General features: G+C 34.0%; 2 protein-coding genes and 1 long non-coding RNA gene across 7 annotated transcripts; all 3 read left to right on the top strand.

Annotated features, from left to right (window-relative positions):
- Positions 423 to 3,194, top strand: LOC109829073. 2 transcript variants are annotated; one of them, XR_002243951.1, is made up of 5 exons: positions 423 to 881; positions 962 to 1,404; positions 1,477 to 2,487; positions 2,568 to 2,627; positions 2,728 to 3,194. It is a non-coding gene; the product is annotated as an uncharacterized LOC109829073 (long non-coding RNA). The 2 variants fall into 2 exon arrangements; XR_002243950.1 differs by having other exon boundaries at positions 423 to 1,404.
- LOC109829074 lies at positions 3,695 to 5,133 on the top strand. 3 transcript variants are annotated; one of them, XM_020396148.1, is made up of 6 exons: positions 3,695 to 3,844; positions 3,931 to 4,166; positions 4,255 to 4,461; positions 4,554 to 4,661; positions 4,736 to 4,849; positions 4,934 to 5,133. In XM_020396148.1, the coding sequence occupies exons 1-6, from the start codon at positions 3,748 to 3,750 to the stop codon at positions 5,036 to 5,038; spliced, it is 867 nt and encodes a 288-aa protein (XP_020251737.1). In that variant the 5' UTR covers positions 3,695 to 3,747; the 3' UTR covers positions 5,039 to 5,133. The 3 variants fall into 3 exon arrangements, with proteins under 3 accessions (XP_020251737.1, XP_020251738.1, XP_020251739.1); XM_020396149.1 differs by having other exon boundaries at positions 4,736 to 4,825; XM_020396150.1 differs by lacking the exon at positions 4,736 to 4,849.
- Positions 15,537 to 17,385, top strand: LOC109829075 (protein PIN-LIKES 2-like). 2 transcript variants are annotated; one of them, XM_020396152.1, is made up of 2 exons: positions 15,537 to 16,220; positions 16,287 to 17,385. In XM_020396152.1, exons 1-2 carry the CDS (start codon positions 15,878 to 15,880, stop codon positions 17,204 to 17,206), a joined length of 1,263 nt encoding a protein of 420 aa, XP_020251741.1. In that variant the 5' UTR covers positions 15,537 to 15,877; the 3' UTR covers positions 17,207 to 17,385. The 2 variants fall into 2 exon arrangements, with proteins under 2 accessions (XP_020251741.1, XP_020251740.1); XM_020396151.1 differs by having other exon boundaries at positions 15,537 to 17,385.

Raw genomic sequence — 22,047 nt, forward strand, 5'->3', positions numbered from 1 at the left:
ATCATGAAGAGGGAACCTAAACGAAAGAGGCAAGTGCGGAGTTTGGATGTCACACATGCTGAGACTTTGCCGACAGGATGGACAAAATTTAGTATATTCTTTCAGTTGCCTTACTGGCATAAACTCAAACTCCGACATAATTTAGATGTAATGCATATTGAAAAGAATATATGTGATAACTTATTATCCACTTTGCCGACAGGATGGACAAAATTTAGTATATTCTTTCAGTTGCCTTACTGGCACAAGCTCAAACTCCGACACAATTTAGATGTAATGCATATTGAAAAGAATATATGTGATAACTTATTATCCACACTCCTTCAAGATGGTAAGAAATCAAAGGACGATTTAAGGGCTCGACAAGACTTGAATGCGTTGAACATCTGACATGATCTGCAAGCACAAGAAGTCACCAATGGCAAATTTGAGTTGCCTTCAGCTCGTATTACAATGTCAAAAGTTGAGATGCAGAGATTCTGTGAGGTGCTTAAGTCAGTGAAGTCACCAGATGGTTACTGCTCTAATATTTCAAATAATATCCAAGTGAAAGAGCGAAAACTTTTAGGACTTAAGACTCATGATTATCATATCCTTCTTCACCAATTGCTTCCGGTAGCACTTCGTAACAACATGGCCGATGAAGAAGTAGCAAAAGTTATAATCGAATTCTGTGGATTTTTTAAAAAGTTATGCTCAAAAGTTATCAATATTGATGAATTTAAGGCACTAAAAGGAGAAATGAATGAAACCCTCTGCAAAATGGAGATATTCTTCCCTCCATCATTTTTTACGATCATGGTCCATCTCACACATCATCTTGTAGATGAGGCATTACTCGGAGGACCAGTTAACTATCGTTGGATGTATCCCATGGAGAGGTTAGTCAAAATTCAATTAAGTCTATTTACAATACATGTAACTGCTTTATATTAACAACTCATATTAATATTATCTTTAGATATTTGGGTTTCTTGAAACGCATAATGCGAAATCGGGCTCATCCTGAAGGATCGATTGCTGATCATTACGTGACAAATGAATGTATGATGTTCACCTCTCGATATATACATGGTGTACATACAAAAAATAAGGAGATAAATAGTAATAGAGATGGCACCTTTCATGGAAGTACCAAGATGAACAAAGACTATTCCAGAATTGACTTGAATCAGGCTCATGCCTTCTTATTGCAGAACCTGGAAATCTTTGAAGATTATCGCAAGTAAGAAATTAACTTTAACAAATATGATTTTTTTTAATTATATCAATAATTGAACTCTAATTTTTTGTATCAACAGACAACATTTGGAGGAGTTACATTTAGAAATTACTGGTGCGTCCGCACGAAATCAAATTGCTAAAATTCATGAAAAACATTTTACCGAGTGGGTCATAGCTGAAGTAAGTTAAACTGTATTTTATTTTACATTCTTTTTGGGAATAACGCTAATTTGTGTTTATGTGCAACATTAGGTAGAAAGACAAAAATGTGCTGGTTTGCCAGTGTCAGAAGAGATAAGTATTCACTCACATGGACCGCACTACACAGTTAAACAATGCAGCGGATATCGTGTAAATGGGTGTTTATTTCAACGGGTTGGGCTTGAGGAGGAGAGAGTTACTCAAAATAGTGGGGTCATGGCTGCATTTTCTCAAGAATGTTATTCAAGCTCAACTGATCAAAATCCGGTTCTTGGTGATGTAATTTATTACGGACAATTAGAAGATATTGTGGAGATATTTTATGCGTACGGTACCAAAAATGTACGTAGTTATGTGATGTTTAAGGTTCGTTGGTGTCATGCAGACAGTACTAGGGATGCATATGGTTTTCATCTTGTAAATCTAGATAAGGAGATATATCCCGATATGAAGTTTATGTTTGCAAATCAGGCTACTCAGTGCTTTTACGTCAAAGATCCTAAGCACCCGAATGTCTGGGTCGTATTGTATAAGGAGCCGAGGACTCTTGTTCAGCTTGCTCTTGATGAAAACTCGGATGATACTGATGACCCAAATGAGGCCGAAGGAGAAATTTTTCTTAATTACTCATACCCTCAGAATGTCAATTTTAATATGTATACTTCACAAATTCGACTTGATATCTGTAATGTAGGAGATTGAATACAAAGATCCTTATGCAAATTCGACTTGATATCTGTAATGTAGGAGATTGAATACAAAGATCCTTATGCAAATTCGACTTGATATCTGTAATGTAGGAGATTGAATACAAAGATCCTTATGCAAATTCGACTTGATATCTGTAATGTAGGAGATTGAATACAAAGATCCTTATGCAAATTCGACTTGATATCTGTAATGTAGGAGATTGAATACAAAGATCCTTATGCAAATTCGACTTGATATCTTGTATGCATTTATTAAATATTTCAATTATGTTAGATTAACAATTTAAGTTGCAGATGAGCCAAAGAGTTAGGAGGCTATCTTTTCCTCGGGATCGAGAAGGTCCATCATCCGGTATGCATATTCAAATTTTGTTTTAAGTAAGTTGTATATTTGATATAAATATGCATTATATTTACTATGTTTTTATCTAGGATCGTCCTCACGACCATCTCGGAGTCAGTTATCTCTACATGGATCCTCACCAATTGAAGGTATAAAATTTGCTTGCTTTATTCAGTTTGAACTTTCTGTGCATGTAATTACCTTAATTGATAAATTTATATGCTCATTTCTTATTTTATAATTTGTTAGATATTGCGGGGACATCTCAAATGTGTACACCGCAACATCAAGACACATTACCAGGTATAGGTATTATACATTCGACTGCAGATTAACTATCAGCCACCTGTTCTCAACTAAAGACTGCATTTTCACCTGCAATTCATGTAGACAATGTATCTTTCAATGACTTAATTCAGAAAAAGTTCGCTGATCAAAATTCAAAGTTTGGAAACTTTAAAAAAAATTACCTGCGTAAAAGAGCCTTGAATGGTCAGGGAATTTGGACGGCGATACAAGGAAGCAAGATTACCACCAGAAGCAGTTGGTGTGGGATCAACTCTTCCATCCGATTCCCATACTTCATTCCTTGGCTTATCGTGTTTTGGATTCAGGAAACTAATTTACAATATATAGAGATGACAAAGTCAAGAATTAGACATATGAATAATCATGAAGCAACTGATTTAATATACAAGAAGAAAAATTTGTAGGAAATTTAATCATGTCATAAGAACATATTTTATAGGTCACGAAATCTGCTACCATAAAACGTTAGAAAATAACTAACCTTTTTTTTATCCGCAACTAAAATAGAGATTATCAAATAAATTATAAGGATCCAATAGGACTAATTGATTCCGTCAAAAGACAGAAGATTTGAGGGACTAATTTTGCTTGCTTTATTCAGTTTGAACTTTCTGTGCATGTAATTACCTTAATTGATAAATTTATATGCTCATTTCTTATTTTATAATTTGTTAGATATTGCGGGGACATCTCAAATGGGTACACCGCAACATCAAGACGCATTACCAAGTATAGGTATTATACATTTGTAATATATTTTAATGTAATGTAATGATATTTTATATTCCTAATAAATATTTGCAGACAATGCTTGCGATGGATCTGGTGATGATGAGATCGAGCACGAGAGGATGTCTGTATCTTCTCAATCAGAGATGACATGTCTCCGCCCATGGACTCCGTCAGTATCTCGCATCCCTCTACCAGAAAAAGCTATTGAATTACAAAAAAAAATGTGATATGAACTACAAATTGAAGAGAGATGATATTAAAAGAAAGGAGCGTGCCATAAAACAGAGACTAGATAAAGCTATGTCAGATCTAATGAGGGAAAAATGTAATAATTTCGTTTAAACTTTGGATAATTCATACTTATTTGCTTACTTAAGTGTATAAGAAATTTATTTCTCTTTGACTTTGTAGGCCAAAAAGATTATGAGAAACCCGGTAGGCATGGGAGTGAGGAAAAGACGAAAGTACCTCCGAAAGGGTACCGGGGCATTTTGGAGTGGAAGGACAACATTCCTGTTGAGGATTGGGCTGTCAGATTTAATAACTTGATTGGCTGTTTAATAAGAGATCCACGCTCCATTTATATTGCTCATAATTTTGAGGAGCAAGAATTTAAATGCATAAAAAAGATTTGGGAGAAGCTCATGGTAATTATTTAATATACTGCTGCTTATTTTGTTTACAATTCACAATGATTATTCTTATAGTGTAATTTTTTTGCCATGTAACTTGCAGGATCATTATTGTCTTGAAGACAACCCAGAGTCTTGGGATTATGTTATCCCGAAAATGGCCAAGCTTATTCGGGGTTGGAAGAGTGATCTAAAGAAAAGATATTTCACAAATTTATCTACTGATTGGAAGAGGATCTATGAGCTTGATAAGAGAGTTCCTCCATTTAATTGGATGACTCTCATTATCGAGTGGGAGGGTGAGAAGAAGGTAGATTATTTTTAATTTATGACATTATCATCACGTTATTTTTCATTTATATATTATCATCGCACATACTAAAAAAATACTTTATTTTGTAGAAAATATATGAAACGGCATCGGCGAATCGTAGATCAAAGCTATACGATCACTTTTTAGGAGCTACTTCTTATGCTCAGATCGAGCATAAGTATTTGAGCGAAAACCCGGTATGATCATATTATTAAAACTGATTTCATGTGATTAGTTTCCTACATTTAATTTGGAATTTAATATATCACAGGACGCTTTGACTATGCCCCCGACTCTTCTGGCTAAAAGAGCTTATACACCACCCCAGGGCTATGAAAATGTAGAGGGAAATGACAAAAAGGTGGAGAAAATTAATGAATTGAACGTAAGTATAAGATTAATTTTAGATTTGTATATACTTAATGATTTTTCATCAAAGTTTCTAATTTTTATGATATATGATATGCAGGCGGCGCTGGAAGCTTCTCAAAACGATGTCTTCACCCGTGTCACGCAGTCTCGAAGTACAGAGGACACTCCTGTAGAGCCTAACCGCATGACCAGAGACGAGTGAATGGAAGTTGTCGACGGAGCTTACGGTTTACACTCAAGAAAGAAAGGAAGAGTGCCTCTGTCAAGTACTAGAGTTAAGACACTCACCACCACCAATAAGCCCCTAGCATGCCAATCTGTGACATTTCGAACGCCGACACGGTGACACGTTCATATGTCGTGGGTTAAGATTGCGGAAAATACTTGGCATGAAGATGTTGAAATTCATTTGGCTTGTAAGTTTTTCTCCCATATTTAAGCACGAGCTTAAGTGGTGCACAACGACTTGGGGATGTCGTTCAGCGACGCATCGTTCTCACCCGTAAGGAACTTGCCTTTCGCAGTTCTATATACGCGGATATTATGTGTTGGCATTATGATAGCATGCAGCTGAAGTGGTGGAGAGGTATTATATGTCATATTAGTATATTGTATTTATTATGAGTATTTTGGAATATATTTCTCATATTGATTTACATTCTTTAGCTAGAGAGGTTACCGTCGTAGAAGCAGCAGTTACGGTACGGCATCGGATGCCAGGCCGCCACCGAGGTTGATAGGGATCACGACGATAGGGACCACGACTATCGATGAGTGAGTGATGTGTTAGACTTTTTGCGTAAGTTTGGACGGTGGATTGGTGTAAACATATTATGACCTCCGGATTATGTAGACTTTGGATTGTGTTGAACAATATTATGACACTCCTGTTATGTATATATGTGAATTGTTAAATGTTAATTGTTGGATGCTGAATCGATGAATGTAAATGTTTAGATTGTTGGATGTGAAGGTGTGAATATGTGAAGTGTGAATCGTGCTGATCTGAATATGTGTTGATGCGAAGTCGACTAAAATGGTGATATTGTGAGTATTGTTTAACCTTATATTGTATGATAATGTAGTCACATGTACGTTATTCCGATGGGGGTTGCAAATGCCAGAAATAATTTTTTTTACGCTGTTAGTACATTGGCGACGGGGCATTTTTCATCGCCAATGTATTATTGGCGACGGGAATACACCTGTCGCCAAGTGTACATTCTGGCACATGCATTTATTCGTCGCCAAGTACATTGGGCAACAGGGGACAAATCCCGTCGTCAGAGGTACGATTGGCGACAAGGGACAAAATCCGTCACCAATACACTTTTCGCCGACGGCGTGGGAGTCCTCACCGATAATCCTGCGCATAAACATTGCGACGGGGAAATCCGTCGCCAATGATCATTGACCCGACGGATAGGTTCAGTTGGCGACAGAAAACATTGGCGATGGGTATGCCTGTTTACGCCAATTACATGGCGCGATGTATTCCCTCGTCGCAAATGTACTATTGGCGACGGGGTATGAGCCCGTCGCCAATGATACATTGGTGACAGAGTATTCCCGTCCGCGAATGTAAATGGCGACCGCGCAATACATCCGTTGCCAAATGTACCATCTGGCGACTGATGTAATTCCCTGTCGCCAAATGTACAATTGGGCGACGCGGTTACATACTCAGTCGCAATGATACAATGGCGACTGGATTATTCCAGTCGCCAATGTACTTGGCACGAGCTGTTTCGTCCCAATGTTTCCGTCGCCAATACTAGCCGTCGCAGATGAAATTGGCGACGGATCCACGATCGCAAATGTTATTGCGACAGGATTATTAGGTGACGGACTCCGCCGTCCCAGAAAGTTATTTCGTGACGGATTTTGCATGCATATGGCGACGGATTTCCCCGCTTCGCAATGGCTTCATTTTTTCTATAGTGCTGAATTACTAAAACCAAATAGATTCGCTTACTAAGGTGTAATTTGAATAAATTGAGGCCGATCTTATAGATTATTTGAAATTGTAAAAACCAAATGGAAATGATAAGTTTGGTCAATTTTAATTTTTAGTTACATAATTTCTGTGCAAGAAGATTTTCTAAGGATTTTAGGCCAATTATTGTTTATGATTGTGTCTGCTCTATCAGTTATATTAATCAATCTTGCTTAGTTAATGGAGCCACGCTTAGTTCTGTTTGAGACCTCTCCTATAGGGGTTTTGAGAAAGTGCCAAAAACTTGACACGCAAGCTGTCAGTTTTGCAGGATCCATGCAAAAGAAGCAAACAAACGCCCTATTCTCTCTCTCTCTCTCTTCTCTCTCTTCCCTCTCTCTCTCTCTCTCTCTAGATATGACATATACTATAATATATTATTATATATATATATATATAATATATTAATCATATAATATACTATATATATATGGCGTATGTGCTACAAGCACAAGTGCTGGTAGTGATGTGTCACATTCCCATTCCACCCTAACCCATGTGGAATTTTATGTCCCAATTTGAATGGGTAGAGGATTGTTGACACGCTCACTACCAAACAACAACTTGTTTATGTTGGTACCAAGCATCCAGTATCTATATAATATATATATTATATAGATATATATATATATTATATATATAATTAATATATATATATATATATATATTATATATATATTCTTATATATTCTTTATATTATATATATATACCATATTTCTTATATATATATTATATATATATATATATTCCTATCCTATGTCTTCTTGGGGTAATCTGAAACAAAAATCGTTCAAATTTTGTTCTTATATCACTAGGAGATAACCTTAAATATTATATTTTTATTTTTTAGTTATAGTTATTTATGAGATTTGATATTATACTCTTTATGCGATAGCGAGATGGCAAGTTAAAGCAATCGGACTTCGTCTATATTCATCTGGGAGTTCAAAAAGATTTATTTTTAGTTTTATTTCTTTACTCATTCAATGCATATTTAGCCACATGTGAATATTTTTTGTTGGTATGATTAGCATATTATAATACAAACCACATTTGTTTATGTTGCATATTACTGATACATATTTTATTTTTTAATTTTAAATTTATTCTTTCAAAGATATTAAATTTTATCCTTCAAATAAAATAATATTCAAAATTTGCTATTAAATGAAATATACTTCTAACAACCTAGTTCAAGATATGTTTATTTCCAATTATTCAAAATATTTATAAATATATTGCCTAATGTTAAAGATGTATCTATATTTATAATATCTATCACATTAAGAAACATAAATTAAAATATATTTCATAAAAGTTGAAAATATATGATATGATTGTTTATATTATTTTTTTACATTTTGAAAAACTTGAATAAATAATAATAATATCTTATTAAATCTTTATCTTTATATATACAGAAAACTTATTAACTAATATATGCTAACTAATACATGTAGAAAAATATTTTTAACTAATATATATTAATTATTAAAATATTGAAAAGAAATCTTAATTTTTTGGATGTGGACTTCTTAATCAGCCATTTATCTTTACTAGGTGGAATGCACGTGCATTGCACGTGGTCAGCTAATTTAGTTATTTACTTTAAGTTTATTTATTTACTACAACATGGTTGCAAAAAAAACTTTATAATTATCATAATATATTAAATTATTAACTTTTTTAGATATTTCCATGTGTGGCTTTAGTATTTTATCTTCCAGAGAAATAGTTACGCTTAAGATCTTAAAATATTAATAATTTAAGATTGATTAGTAATTTGAATGTATAATTTCCAAATATTAATGACGTAAGGGACCAATACTAAAAAAACTATAATTATTAGTGGAAAAAATAAATTCTTGCCAATTACTAATTGATTTTTCAAAATGATTACTTTCTAGTTTTAGAAAATTATAAAATATATTTTGAGAATAATTTATACATATTATGCATTCATTGATTGTATTTTAACAAAATAATTCATATCCATCCAATATAAAACAACATCCAAAGGTTTAGCTTAAGGAGTGAGAAGAATACAATATCTACAACAATATTCATATCCAAGCTATGAGCTTCATAAACTTATAAGAAGGCGAGTAATATAAAATGACGACTTAATTTATTTTATCAACTAATTTATTACAAATCATGAAAGACAAGAGGAATCAGAAGGATCACATATCCATCCCAAATAAGAGAGAAATGGATTGTTTTTTGGGAATAAAATTGCAAAAGGGATTGTTTTGAAAATTTGTCCTCCCAAATAAATATTAAATTTCTCTTAGAGATTCTTATAGCAATTTTTTTTAGAGTTGATGTTTAGGATAAATTGAAGGACAAATAACCCAAACCAGTGCATTGAGTGATAGACTTGCTATAAACTCCATTCGTATAAAATTGATGTCACATGTGCCTTAAGTTGTGCTTTTGTTTAAGGTTTAATTTTAGAAAACTCCCTCTCAACTATTGGAGGCATGTCAATCCACCCCACCCCACCCCCCCCCAACTATTTAAAACTGAGTAAATCTCTGTCAAGTTTAGGGTATTTTGTAGATAATCTATCTCAGCTTAAATTTTTTTGATTTAATCCCTGTGGACTTGTCTCAATTAAACTTAACCTCTCAAAATTAATATCATTATATCTTATCTATTATGTGACAAGTACTTGACTTGAAAAGACCAAAATATCCATCAACCATAAAAGAATTACCTTGGTTTTTGCCAGATGAAAGAAAAAGAGGTGATATAGAGGGAAAATAATTATAAATTAGTTATGGTCCTTTTATTATCAGTTTAGGATCTTTTTTTTATTAAATTGTTTTCTTCAATATAGTATTTTGTCCTAATCACATATTAAAGTAACTATGTTAAGGGGGTTTGTTGATAGAAGTGTAAAAGATTAGGGGAGTTATTATGAGACACGCTATAGTTGAGAGGTGTTTTCTAAAATTGCACTGAATTTGAGAGGGGTTATTTATAACATCCCCCAGAATAAGGGGTTTTGTCAAATTGAATTAGTTGAGTGAGTTTTAAGACAATCCCTATAGTTGAGAGGTTTTTTTTAAATTAACTCTTCTTTTAAATATGACTTATTTATACTTTTTCTGTCAAAACTTTAATAATTTAATATTAGTCCCTAAAATTATGAGAAATTTTAAAATTTTGAGGGAATAACATAGAATTATTGGACATTTAGGGGCTGTTTGGTTCGTTTCCTAAATATAGGGAAATGTATTTTCATGTACAAAAACACAAGTTTTGAGTTTTTTAAACTTTTCCAAGAAATAGATTGTTTCGCTTTGGTTCGCACAAAAAAAATGGTGGAAAACCAATATATTTATTTTTCTTGTGTTTGGTTCGCATGGAAAAAAAGGAAAAACTTTTGTTTATATGGTAAAAAACCGACGTGGCTGTAGTTTTCATCAATTTTACGAGGTTGAGGAAGGAATTGGGGGAGAAAAAAAAATCTGATGTGGTGGTGATTTTCACCGAGTTTCCCTTCTTCAACCCTAGCGAACCAAAGATGGAAAAAAAACCGATGGAAAGCTTATATCCTATGTGACCACGAAAAATCTGATGTGGAGGCGATGTAAAACTTTTCCACCAAGTTAAAAAACAAACCAAACAGTCCCTTAAAGTCAATGAACTAATATCTAAATAACATTTACATATTTGCTCTTACAGACATTGTATTAAATATCGGTGGATATGTTGCTATATTAGCTAATATATTGAGTTATAGACTTTATCTCGATAATATTTTATACTATTTTCTTTTGTTTGGTAATTTTTTAATATCGACCGCTATTGAAAATATGGCCGATATATCCCTTTAAAGATCATACTCCCTTTAAAAGAGTGAGTTGTGGAAAAACTTTTCAAGGATTATAGTATAAAATCTTTCCTGATGCAGTGTATTTGCGTCGCCAAATACTTTCCTTGACGCAATTTTGGCGACGGGTTAGCGACACTGTATTTTGCGTCAGGAAAGATTTTTCCCGACGTTTTTTAAACTTTTGCCGACGTTTTTGTTTCGTCGGCAATGTTGTATTTTGTTGTAGTATATATTACCCCTATTCTTTTTTGATATTACATTCTAATACTAACTAAACTAAATTAATTATTAATGTTAATTAATTATATTATATGTCACTTTAAATTTGTATAATTTGGTCCCTAAAACTTCCAACGTTATTGTAAAACTCTACATCATATTAACTATTAGTAATGTATAATAATACATTAATAGATAATTGCATGTTAATAAAGTATTTATGGAAAGAATAAAAACATAGAATTGTCCTAAAATTATATCATGACACTCATAAAGGAAAATTACAAAGAGCATTATTATGTTTAGTAGGGGTGTGCAACGGTCGGTTCGGTTCGGTTTTTACCGAAATTTGAATAACCGAACCGAACCGCCTATAATTCAAAACCGAACCGAACTGTTGCAAGTCGGTTCGGTACGGTTCGGTTCGGTTTGTTCGGTTCTAACTTCATCAAACTTCTTATCAAACAACAAACTGTGTTAAAAACAAATATTAACAAAGTAAGAGATTATGAAGCATTAAACACTGATATAATGATATTATTTTCAACCCATAATGATCCAGAAAATGAGTTTAGAGTTTGAGTCTTTGACTCTTTGGGGACGGGTCGGGTAGGGTTTGAGATCAAAATGGATAGTATTGCACTATATTCGGTCGGTTCGGATCGGTTCGGGTTAAAAAGTTTTCAAACCGACCCGAACCGTCCTACTCATAAAACCGATTTTTTCGGATCGGTTCGGGTCGGTTCGGTCGGTTTTTTCGGTTTGGACCGAACCATGCTCAGCCCTAATGTTTAGGTAACAGGATAGAAGGTACAAGCATAAAATTTAGAAAGTATTAGGATATTTAAGTGCAGCAAGATACGCTATCTTAAATTAAAAAAGAAAAGTGTAGCAAGATACAAGTGGAGTTATATAAGTATAATTTTAGTAAATTATAAGGTATATAAGTTCAGTTAAGCCTATAAAAGATTTGAAACATTTGGTATCTACAATTAATAGTATATGATCTCATTGATAAATAATATTCATCATACAATATGAGGTCACATGCATAGCTTATATTTATAAAGTAAGGGAGATGTGAAAAAAATTAAAGCATCATATTTTGAATGAGTCTCAAGATTTTGAATTATTTTCTAAAATTATATACTTCACTTAGAAAACTTCAGAAAATGCTTTCGAATGACTATTATAAAGTGTTGGACATCGGATAAATCTTGAACAAGTAAAATCCACGATGTCTGATTGCAAAAATCAAGGATATGTATATAATACTGGGTGTCATATGAGATAATATTCATACATAACATGATATTGTAATATATAATCTAACATATTAATAAATTTTAAACATAAGAATTTATATCAAGATATATGCTTAAGATTTGGGAGAGCTGAGAGTGGAGAGATTTGAGAGAAGAATTGTGGCATTTGTGTGTTTTGTGGGCTCTAATTTTGTTTCCCAAACACAATCCAAACTCGAGCCCACAATCAAATTAAAAATAACACGATTTTCTCAATATCTTGAAAGAGATATATCGGCCATATATTGAGAAAATCATGTCATTTTTAATTTGATTGTGGGCTTGGGTTTGGATTGTGTTTGGGAAACAAAATTAGAGCCCACAAAACACACAAATGCCACAATTCTTCTCTCAAGTTTGGATTGTGTTTGGGAAACAAAATTAGAGCCCACAAAACACACAAATGCCACAATTCTTCTCTCAAATCTCTCCACTCTCAGCTCTCCCAAATCTTAAGCATATATCTTGATATAAATTCTTATGTTTAAAGTTTATTAATATGTTAGATTACATGTTACAATATCATGTTATGTATGAATATTATCTCATATGACACCCAGTATTATATACATATCCTTGATTTTTGCAATCAGATATCGTGGATTTTACTTGTTCAAGATTCATCCGATGTCCAACACTTTGTAGTAGTCATTCGAAAGCCTCTTCTGAAGTTTTCTAAGTGAAGTATATAATTTTAGAAAATAATTCAAAATCTTGAGACTCATTCAAAATATGATGCTTTAATTTTTTTCACATCTCCTTTACTATATAAATATAAGCTATGCATGTGACCTTATATTGTATGATGAATATTATTTATCAATGAGATCATATACTATTGTTTGTAGATACCAAATGTTTCAAATCTTTTATAGGCTTTAACTGAACTTATATACCTTATAATTTACTAAAATTATACTTATATAACTCCACTTGTATCTTGCTACACTTTTCTTTTTTAATTTAAGATAGCGTATCTTGCTGCACTTAAATATCCTAATACTTTCTAAAATTTTATGCTTGTACTTTCTATCTTGTTACCTAAACATAATAATGCTCTTTGTAATTTTCCTTTATGAGTGTCATGATATAATTTTAGGACAATTTTATGTTTTTTATTCTTTCCATAAATACTTTATTAACATGCAATTATCTATTAATGTATTATTATACATTACTAATAGTTAATATGATGTAGAGTTTTACAATAACGTTGGAAGTTTTAGGGACCAAATTATACAAATTTAAAGTGACATATAATATAATTAATTAACATTAATAATTAATTTAGTTTAGTTAGTATTAGAATGTAATATCAAAAAAGAATAGGGGTAATATAGTCCTTGAAAAGTTTTTCCACAACTCCCTCTTTTAAAGGGAGTATGATATGATAAGCATAACTCCTAACCATTAGTTTCTAATCGGTATTTAAAATCATGTAGATCTTTATTAGGGTGTTATTTTTGAATAAATTTAGTGATTTTATATTATTACATAAGATTCTTATGAAAATCTGTACATTTCCAATTTTTAGTTATCAAATTTCATGGATTAGTTGGAATTTAAAAAAACAGAGGGAAATGATATGTTTGTTGGATCTGAGATGCAAGCCTAGAGGGAGGTGTATAAGGTTGCTACCGTTTTTCGCTAGAAACACAAAATATGCGACGGTAAAATAAAAGTGATTGACGATAAATAATCACAAATAACAGCTAACTAAGAAAATGCAAGATTTTATAGTGACTGGGATAACAATCATATGTCCACTATTCCTTTTCACGAGTGAGCTTCCTCACCATGCTAAGAGTTCTCCTGAATCACAAACCCAATTCAATAGGCTTGCAAGATCGCGCTTTAAAATCTACTCGAAACCAGTCGTCTAACTTAAATCTCCACAATGAGTAAATACCTAGCTGCAGCTAGTATCAACCTCAATTCCAATAGGCTTGAGTACACCATAAAAACAGGTTTGAAATAAAACCAAACAATCAAAGTTAAAGTTCAGAAACTGTGATCCATTTTTAAATTCGCGGCTAGTTAGAAATTAACTTGTATTTCTCTGATATCATATCAAAGAACTATGTCAATCCACCAAAGTTTAAAGTTGGGGTAAGAACTAAGAGTTATAGTTTTATGTCCTAACAACTATTAATTTAGTCATTGTATTACATATGATATCGGAGGATCTAAAAAAAATTGTTGCAAACACGTTTGACACGCACGGCAAATTCGCTTGGCCGATTTTTAACAGTTCAATTTAATGTTGGTTGTTTGTGGCCCATATATATTCAAAAAACAACACAAAAAAAACCTGGTTCTGATTCATTAGTCAAGGCTCATTACATTACAGATGTCTCAAATACAATACCAAATTATAATTTTAATCCTGCACACACAAAAATTTGAAAAGCAAATTAAGAAATCAAGAATGGAAACCAGTCTAAATGGGCTTCAGTATACTATGACATGCATTAGGTAACTAATTTGGCTAAAGCTCGTAACAGCCCAACTAAATCCTTCAAATAATTTAGTAGCCCATTTACTACATTTGTAGAGAAAACTCCGTTAGCTTCCTAGTTCAAACAATAAATCCCAAGTATTTCATCAATATTGTAACTCAAATTATTTATTATATATCACATAATGCGAAATAATTTGATTGAATATCTAAAATTAACGCTTTCATTATAGTACTTTCTGTTTTTTAGTTTGGGTTTTTTTAGTTTCTTAATAAGTCTTTAATATTTTGAAGTTACTCCCCAAATTTACTAGATCCGTCAATTCTTATAAACTGTTCCTAACAAATCATATTACCTTTCGAGCCCAACATATTACTCTTTGTTATAGACTTGTTACGTACATTTAGTTTAAAAAATGCTATGTTTAGAAAGTGTTTTGTAAATTGAAAGTGGATTGAGCGTGTGAAATGTATTTCCTTTACAAGTAACTTTCACATTAATATTAATTAGTATGTAAGTGAAATATGCTGTTTGTTTTCAAGGATAAGTTATTGTTGAAGACAATGTGGCAATAAATATGAAGCCGCTTAATTAACAATGATCTCTAATCTTTTCACTTTCATTTATTAATCGAACCCCAGCGAGTTTGTACGTACAAAGGCAAATTCATACAGAAGAATCCAAAAATATGTTGACATTAGAGACCGACCAAAAAAATAAAATCTATACCCGTCGGTATCAAGTGCAGAATCTTTCGTTCTTGTCGTATGCACCAAAAGTGGGGCCCATATGGGAAGAAATTCTACGGGGACTCGAGCACAACCATATAATCTCGTACGGACGGCTATTAACTCTTGCTTCCCTTATCCTGTACCCACAAAGAACATACACTGTAACCCCACGAACGCAAACAAATGCGAGATCACGATATTTTTCTCTGCTCTCTCTCGGAGAGCTTCGCATCTTCTTCGCATCTTCTTCTCCCAATTAAGGCTTAGATTCAGGTAAGTCCTCATTTATATTGCAATCTTTACTATATTTTGCATGTACGCTCGGTTTCAATAATACCCGTCTCAAATTTCTTGCTATGTTTGCTTACACGATTTGCGATCCGATGAATTGTTGTTGTTGACAAAACCTAATTAAACACCCATTATCAAAAAAATTTCACCTAAAATTTGATACTCAACTCAAGAACACGCATCAGTGGATTCAAACATGAAGTCCGAAAGCGAGGATCTCCTCTCTGCTGTCATCCCGCTGATGAAGCTCTTAACCCTGACCCTGATCGGACTAATCCTTGCCCACCCAAAAACCCAACTTGTCCCTAGAGCCACATTCAAGCTGTTATCGAAGCTAGTCTTTGCCCTCTTCCTCCCTTGCCTCATCTTTGTCCACTTGGGCGAATCCATCACCCTGGGTGAGTTGCTCCTATGGTGGTTTGTCCCCCTCAATGTGATCCTAAGCACCGCGATCGGTTGCGTTTTGGGCTACATCGTCACCTTGATTTGTCGCCCGCCGCCCCAATTTGTCCGCTTTACCATCGTCATGACCGGATTTGGTAACACCGGTAACCTTCCGATTGCAATCGTAGGCTCGGTGTGTCATACTGAAGATCACCCTTTTGGCCCTGATTGCCACAGAACGGGCATTGCTTACGTCTCCTTCGCCCAGTGGGTCGCCGTGATTCTTGTGTACACTTTGGTTTATCATATGATGGAGCCCCCACTGGAGTACTATGAGATTGTATCGGAGAACAATGAGATGGAGGAAGTTGTGGTCGGTAGTAGTAACAGTAATAGGCCTCTTCTTCACGATGGAGAGTGGCCGGGGATGCATGACAAAGAAACGGAGCATTCGAAGACGCCATTTATTGCTAGGGTTTTCGCGAGGGTGTCTGGGTCATCTGAGGCTAGTTTCCCTGACCTTGATTTGATAGAGGAAGAGGGTGGTGGTAGTAGCAGTCCTAAGTCTATCAGATGCTTAGCTGAGCCGAAAATGGTCAGAAGGATTAGAATTGTGGCGGAGCAAACTCCGATAAGGCACATTCTTCAGCCTCCGACTATTGCTTCGCTGTTGGCTATCGTAATTGGGATGGTTCCGATGCTGAAGGGCTTCTTCTTTGGCGATGATGCACCATTGTCTTTCATTACGGATAGTTTGGATATTCTGGCCGGAGCAATGGTCCCGTCAGTGATGTTGATTCTTGGAGGGATTCTTGCAGAGGGACCAAACGACTCAGCCCTCGGGCTTAGAACGACAATAGGGATCACAGTGGCGAGACTAATCGTGCTTCCATTGATTGGGATTGGGGTGGTGGCATTGGCCGACAAGCTGAATTTGCTGTTGCGAGAGGACGACATGTTCCGGTTTGTGCTGTTGTTGCAGTACACAACACCGAGCGCAATCTTGTTAGGGGCGATCGCAAGCTTGAGGGGATATGCAGTGAAGGAGGCTTCGGCGATTTTGTTCTGGCAGCATGTTTTGGCTGTGGTTTCTCTATCGGTGTACGTTGTGGTCTATTTCAAGTTGCTTACCTATGTTTGAGGGTAGTATTTGAATGCATGTGGGGTATATAATGGTATCAGACCAGGTTATTTGCTTGCTTGTTTATGCAAATAGTCTGCCTGTGTTAGTAGAGGGTTTTAATTTTGGCTTGCTATTTATACCATTGTAGCAGTATGTTAAGCTGTTTTTTGTTAATATAAATGTTAATTTTGTGTCTACCAACATGATTTCTGGCATATTGAAGTTAGGTTACTTGGTTTACTGATTTTGCGAATTTGATCTGTGTTATGCCTTGAAACTTTTATCTTGAGACTTCGTTAAATAGGAAGCCACTGCACAAACTTTGTTTGCTATGGTACTTTATGCAAGTTCTTGTTGTAATAATTTATGTACGTGGACATATAATTTCTGAGTGCTACGTTAGTCCTTTCTTCAAATTTTTTGTTCTTGAAATTTATTGTCATCCATATGTATATCCAAACATTAGGTATTTAGTTAAGAAAGATCATGTACATATCTCCTTCAACTTGTTAAAGAAAAAATCAAAAGGAGTAAATAAGTCATGCAATGATTCTAATGAACCATAAGCAAGCAAACAAAGTACACGACACACATAATAGGGGCTTCTCCTCTGGTCTGAAATCTGAAATCTGAAATCTGAAATCTGCAGCTTAATCATCTATCACTCAATGTTTTAACCGTGGCTCTAGTATTAAAGAAAGTAATGCAGAAACAATTTTCTTTGCCCTTTATTCACCTGTTTAGGCTTCGTCAGGGGTAGTAAATTACATGTGCATGAGAGGAGAAAAGGGGAAACTTGGGCATTTTTTTCAAAGACAAATTATCTGGAAAAATGTCTAGGATATGTCGATCCCATCTTCAATATTTTTTTTTAATTTTTCCTCATAGCAAACAGAGTTTGTCGATAGGAATATGCCTGAAAATCATTTATTTTTTCACCTTCCTCTTTCTTCATATACAAGATAATCTGTATTATGGCTGAATCATGTAGATAGCATCTACCTGAAATAGGACTATTTAACATCTCGTACAGGATACGTATGTATGTATATCTATGTAAATGAATCAAGTAGGTGATCAAATTTGAATGTCCATTCAAAGCTTAGCCTGACATTATCAAAAACATGAATCTTTGATATGAATCTTTGGTGTAGAGATATTAGAATACATTCAAAATAGTTTAGGGCCATTTGCATTTGTGCTAAACTGCTAATAAGAAAAACACGTGAGTCCCTGCTCTCAGACAAGGATATAATATTTGGTGGATGCGGATCCTCCAAACATAAATCAACAGTCTCTTGGTTCTATAAGATCCGACCCGTTGCGATCGTTGGTTGACCCTGGTCAATGAAGCCCATGTGTAGGTGAAAAAGATCTAGGCATTGGATTGAGAGCTCTGACAAGAATATTGTCTCGGGGCACATTCTTCAAAGTCGTGGTGACCCACGTCGTTGCCGGCAATAGTCCTTGTCTTGTCCGCTTTCGCAACTCACACTCACAAAAAATAGATTTATGATACAATTTATATGAGGAGCACTAGGGGCACACCTTGGGACACACTCCCAACCCCACCCCTCACCTGCTACAGTGCAGGGGGTCCCACTTGAGATTTTTTAAAAAATCTCAAGTGGGACCCCCTGCACTGTAGCAGGTGAGGGGTGGGGTTGGGAGTGTGTCCCAAGATGTGCCCCTAGTGTTTTTTCAATTTTTATGTGGTGACTGATGAGGCATCATAATCTCACTCTTTTGTGAGTGCGAGTACCAAAATGAGTACAATAGAGAATAGTGCACTTAGCATTTTTTAAATTTAAAGAGGGTAATTGGCTACCCAGTATTAAATAACAGCAACAACAATAATAATAGTAATTAAGTGTCTATTTTTTAAACTACTGAAAATGGATCAATTTTAAGCTTGATCTAATTTTAGTAGAATTTTATATTTAGGAAAAGTTAGGCCAGAGCTAGCCTAATATTTTTCAGTTCATTTAGATCGAGCCTCTTATTTAAGTTAAAATTGAACCATTCCCCGTTTGGTTCAATTTTGAGCTGGTTAAAAAATAAAATATGGCTAATCCAGATTAGAGGGTTTGCCAAATATACCCTCATGTTTAATTTTTGTCTTGAAATAAAAAAAGTTGATGTAATACCCTTTTATTGGAGCCATATGATTCATAATCTTATAAAATTAATTCATTAGTTTTTTTTAAGAAATAAGAAAAAGATGTTTTTGAGGGTTTCTCTCTGTTTGGGTTTTTTTATTTCTAAGAAACCAACAAATCAAGGCTTGAAATGAAAGAAAGTTCTTAATAGAAATAAATGAGAAAATAATTTACATGTTGAGCTGCTAAATGAGAAAACAATTTATGTATCAAGCAGTAATTAACAGGTTTGGATCCTCTCCACTAAAAAAATAGTGGAAGAACCACTACGTTTGATCAAAGTAGTTGATTATTTAGTGAATGATTGTGATTTATTCTAAATCTAACATTCACCACGCCCCTATATCTATTAATGTTGTCATTCCTAATTTACACTAAAAGAAAAATTATAATTGTCCGTTATATAATCACTAGTTATGATAATGTAGTGGTCTCTCCAATATTTTTTGTAGCGGAGAGAATTTGAATTCATATCTATCAGTGTGTTCCCATGAGCTTATTACCTTCAATTCTGTGAGGTTTGTTTGGCTTATGTTTTGTAATTTTAGGTTTCGCGTTTGTTAATCGTTATGCATTCTGGGGTTTTTTTTGTGTTTGGTAATCAAGGTGATTTTCTTGTTGTGTTTTTTGTGGAAAACATCATGTCATAGTGTTTTTTTCAAAAGTGTTTTGAAAACACCATTTTGAAAGTTTCAAACAGATGTGTTGATCATATATCATTATGTTCATGTAAACTATAAAATTTGAAATTGTTATAAAAATTGACAAAACAAAGATTTAATAACATAAATTGAATTAAAAAATTGAAAAACAATAAAAATTTACCTAAATTGAAGGTGTCCGAAGGTGAGGATTTGGGGAGGACAAACAAGCTAGGGTTTGAGCTTGGGTATTGTTTGGGGAGGAGAGAAAGCTGGGGAGGTGAAGAAGAGGGGTTCCGACGGTGGAGATCAAACGAGAAGGGGCTTCGGCTCCGGCGATCAAAGAAGGAGGGGGGTCGGGTTTGGAAGCGGCAACGTCGATGAGATGTTGGCGACGCGGGAAGTGGCGACAAGCTGTTAGGGATTGGATGAAAAAAATACACGGGAACTCAACACATCTTTTTGGTGTTTTGAGAAAACCGTTTATTTGTGGGATTTTTAATGGGTCATGTCAACAAACACCCTAGTTGCCAAACTCATTTCATTCTTTTTTTGAAAAAAACAGAAACAACAAAAACACCCCAGTTGCCAAACGTTAGAACAGTAGGATTTGGATTTTAATGACAATGTTAGAAATATAAGGAATCTATAAATTTCTAAAGTTTTGAGTTTTTATGTGGTTAACAGAAGGGGGATATAGAAAATTAATCTGCCAAAGAGATTGTAAAAATTCTTTTTTGTTTGTTTGCAAAGAAAGCGACGAAGTTGAAAAAAGATCTACACATGGGTGCCACTTATTATTTTATATTTATAATAAGATAATTTAAGAATCATTTAGTAGATACACAATATTCTAAATAACATTGAAAAAATTAAAGTGAAGAGAACTGTAAATCACCTTAATATATTACTAATATATATTATATAATATATATATAATATATATAGTAATATATATAATATATTAATATTTAGTATATATATGGTATTATATACTATATATATATAATATATATATGATAGATAATATGACATAAAATAGTATTCTGTATATCGTTTTCGTATTCACATATGTGCAATATCTTTATTTGAGCAAGCGGTCGTATATCTAATTTTGATGGACATGGATATAAGCTTTTTTTTCTAAGTTATTAGTACTCCAGGGCACGTGATGTGTGAATAACAGAAAAATATGAGAGTATTTTGGAATATCTTCTGCGAGAGTGGGACCACTTGTGTCGATTTCCAAGTGTTAGATATTTTTGTTACTTTTTTGCATGCGTGTTTTTTTTTAATCTTAAATGACTTTTCTTAAATATATCGTATAGATATATATTTATATTCGTATCCTTATTTTTGGTTGGTCAGGTAATACTGTACATATACGTTTAGTATTTTCGTTGGCTAAATTTTAAAATTTGAAGATTGATCGATAGAGTGGTGGGACATCAAGTCATGTGCCTGAACCAGCAAGTCAGAGGAATCTATTCAAGTCCCTAAGCACGTCTCCTAAGTTATGCGTGCCATAATGCTGCTAAAGAAATATATAGTAAATTCAAATTAAAAATAGAAAATAAAACGAAAGGTCCCTGGACTCCCTTGCAAAAACCTCACAGTTTGCTATATAAGGAGCTCCTCAGCCCTCTTCAACTTCACTCAAGTAGTTAGCAGTTCTCTCCTTTGGGAAATATGCGTTTAAATATTTAAGCTTATTTTTCTTTTTTCTTTTTGTGGGTTTTAAGGGTAAAGCTCCTTGAAGTCCAAATAAGGGTTTTGGAAGGGTGAATTGAGCTGCTTGGTCGTGGATTCCACTGCCCTATTCTCATTAGTTTCTTGCATCCTGAGATAAAATAAAAAGGAAAAAAAAAGAAGGAAAAAGGAAAAAGAACATATCACTTCATGAGATAGGCTTGTGGTTTGCACGACTTAGGAGCTGCATTAACCTTTTCTAATTCTTCTTTGGATTGAAGGGAGCTCTACGCCTGAGCCCCTCTACTTATTTTTCTATTTTTAATGAATCCGTATTAACATTTTATTCTATTTTTAGTGTTTTTTTTCT

Source organism: Asparagus officinalis, chromosome 1 (genome assembly GCF_001876935.1).
Source record: "Asparagus officinalis chromosome 1, Aspof.V1, whole genome shotgun sequence".
Taxonomy (NCBI): domain Eukaryota; kingdom Viridiplantae; phylum Streptophyta; class Magnoliopsida; order Asparagales; family Asparagaceae; genus Asparagus; species Asparagus officinalis.

What these genes read in the sequence shown, in the direction of transcription:
- LOC109829075 (XM_020396151.1), top strand. Translation starts at nt 15,878, where the DNA reads ATGAAGTCCGAAAGCGAGGATCTCCTCTCTGCTGTCATCCCGCTGATG.
- LOC109829074 (XM_020396148.1), top strand. Translation starts at nt 3,748, where the DNA reads ATGAACTACAAATTGAAGAGAGATGATATTAAAAGAAAGGAGCGTGCC. An exon ending in AGTGGGAGGGTGAGAAGAAG is followed by an intron (nt 4,462 to 4,553) that starts GTAGATTATTTT and finishes TTTATTTTGTAG; the next exon opens with AAAATATATGAAACGGCATC. An exon ending in AGTATTTGAGCGAAAACCCG is followed by an intron (nt 4,662 to 4,735) that starts GTATGATCATAT and finishes AATATATCACAG; the next exon opens with GACGCTTTGACTATGCCCCC.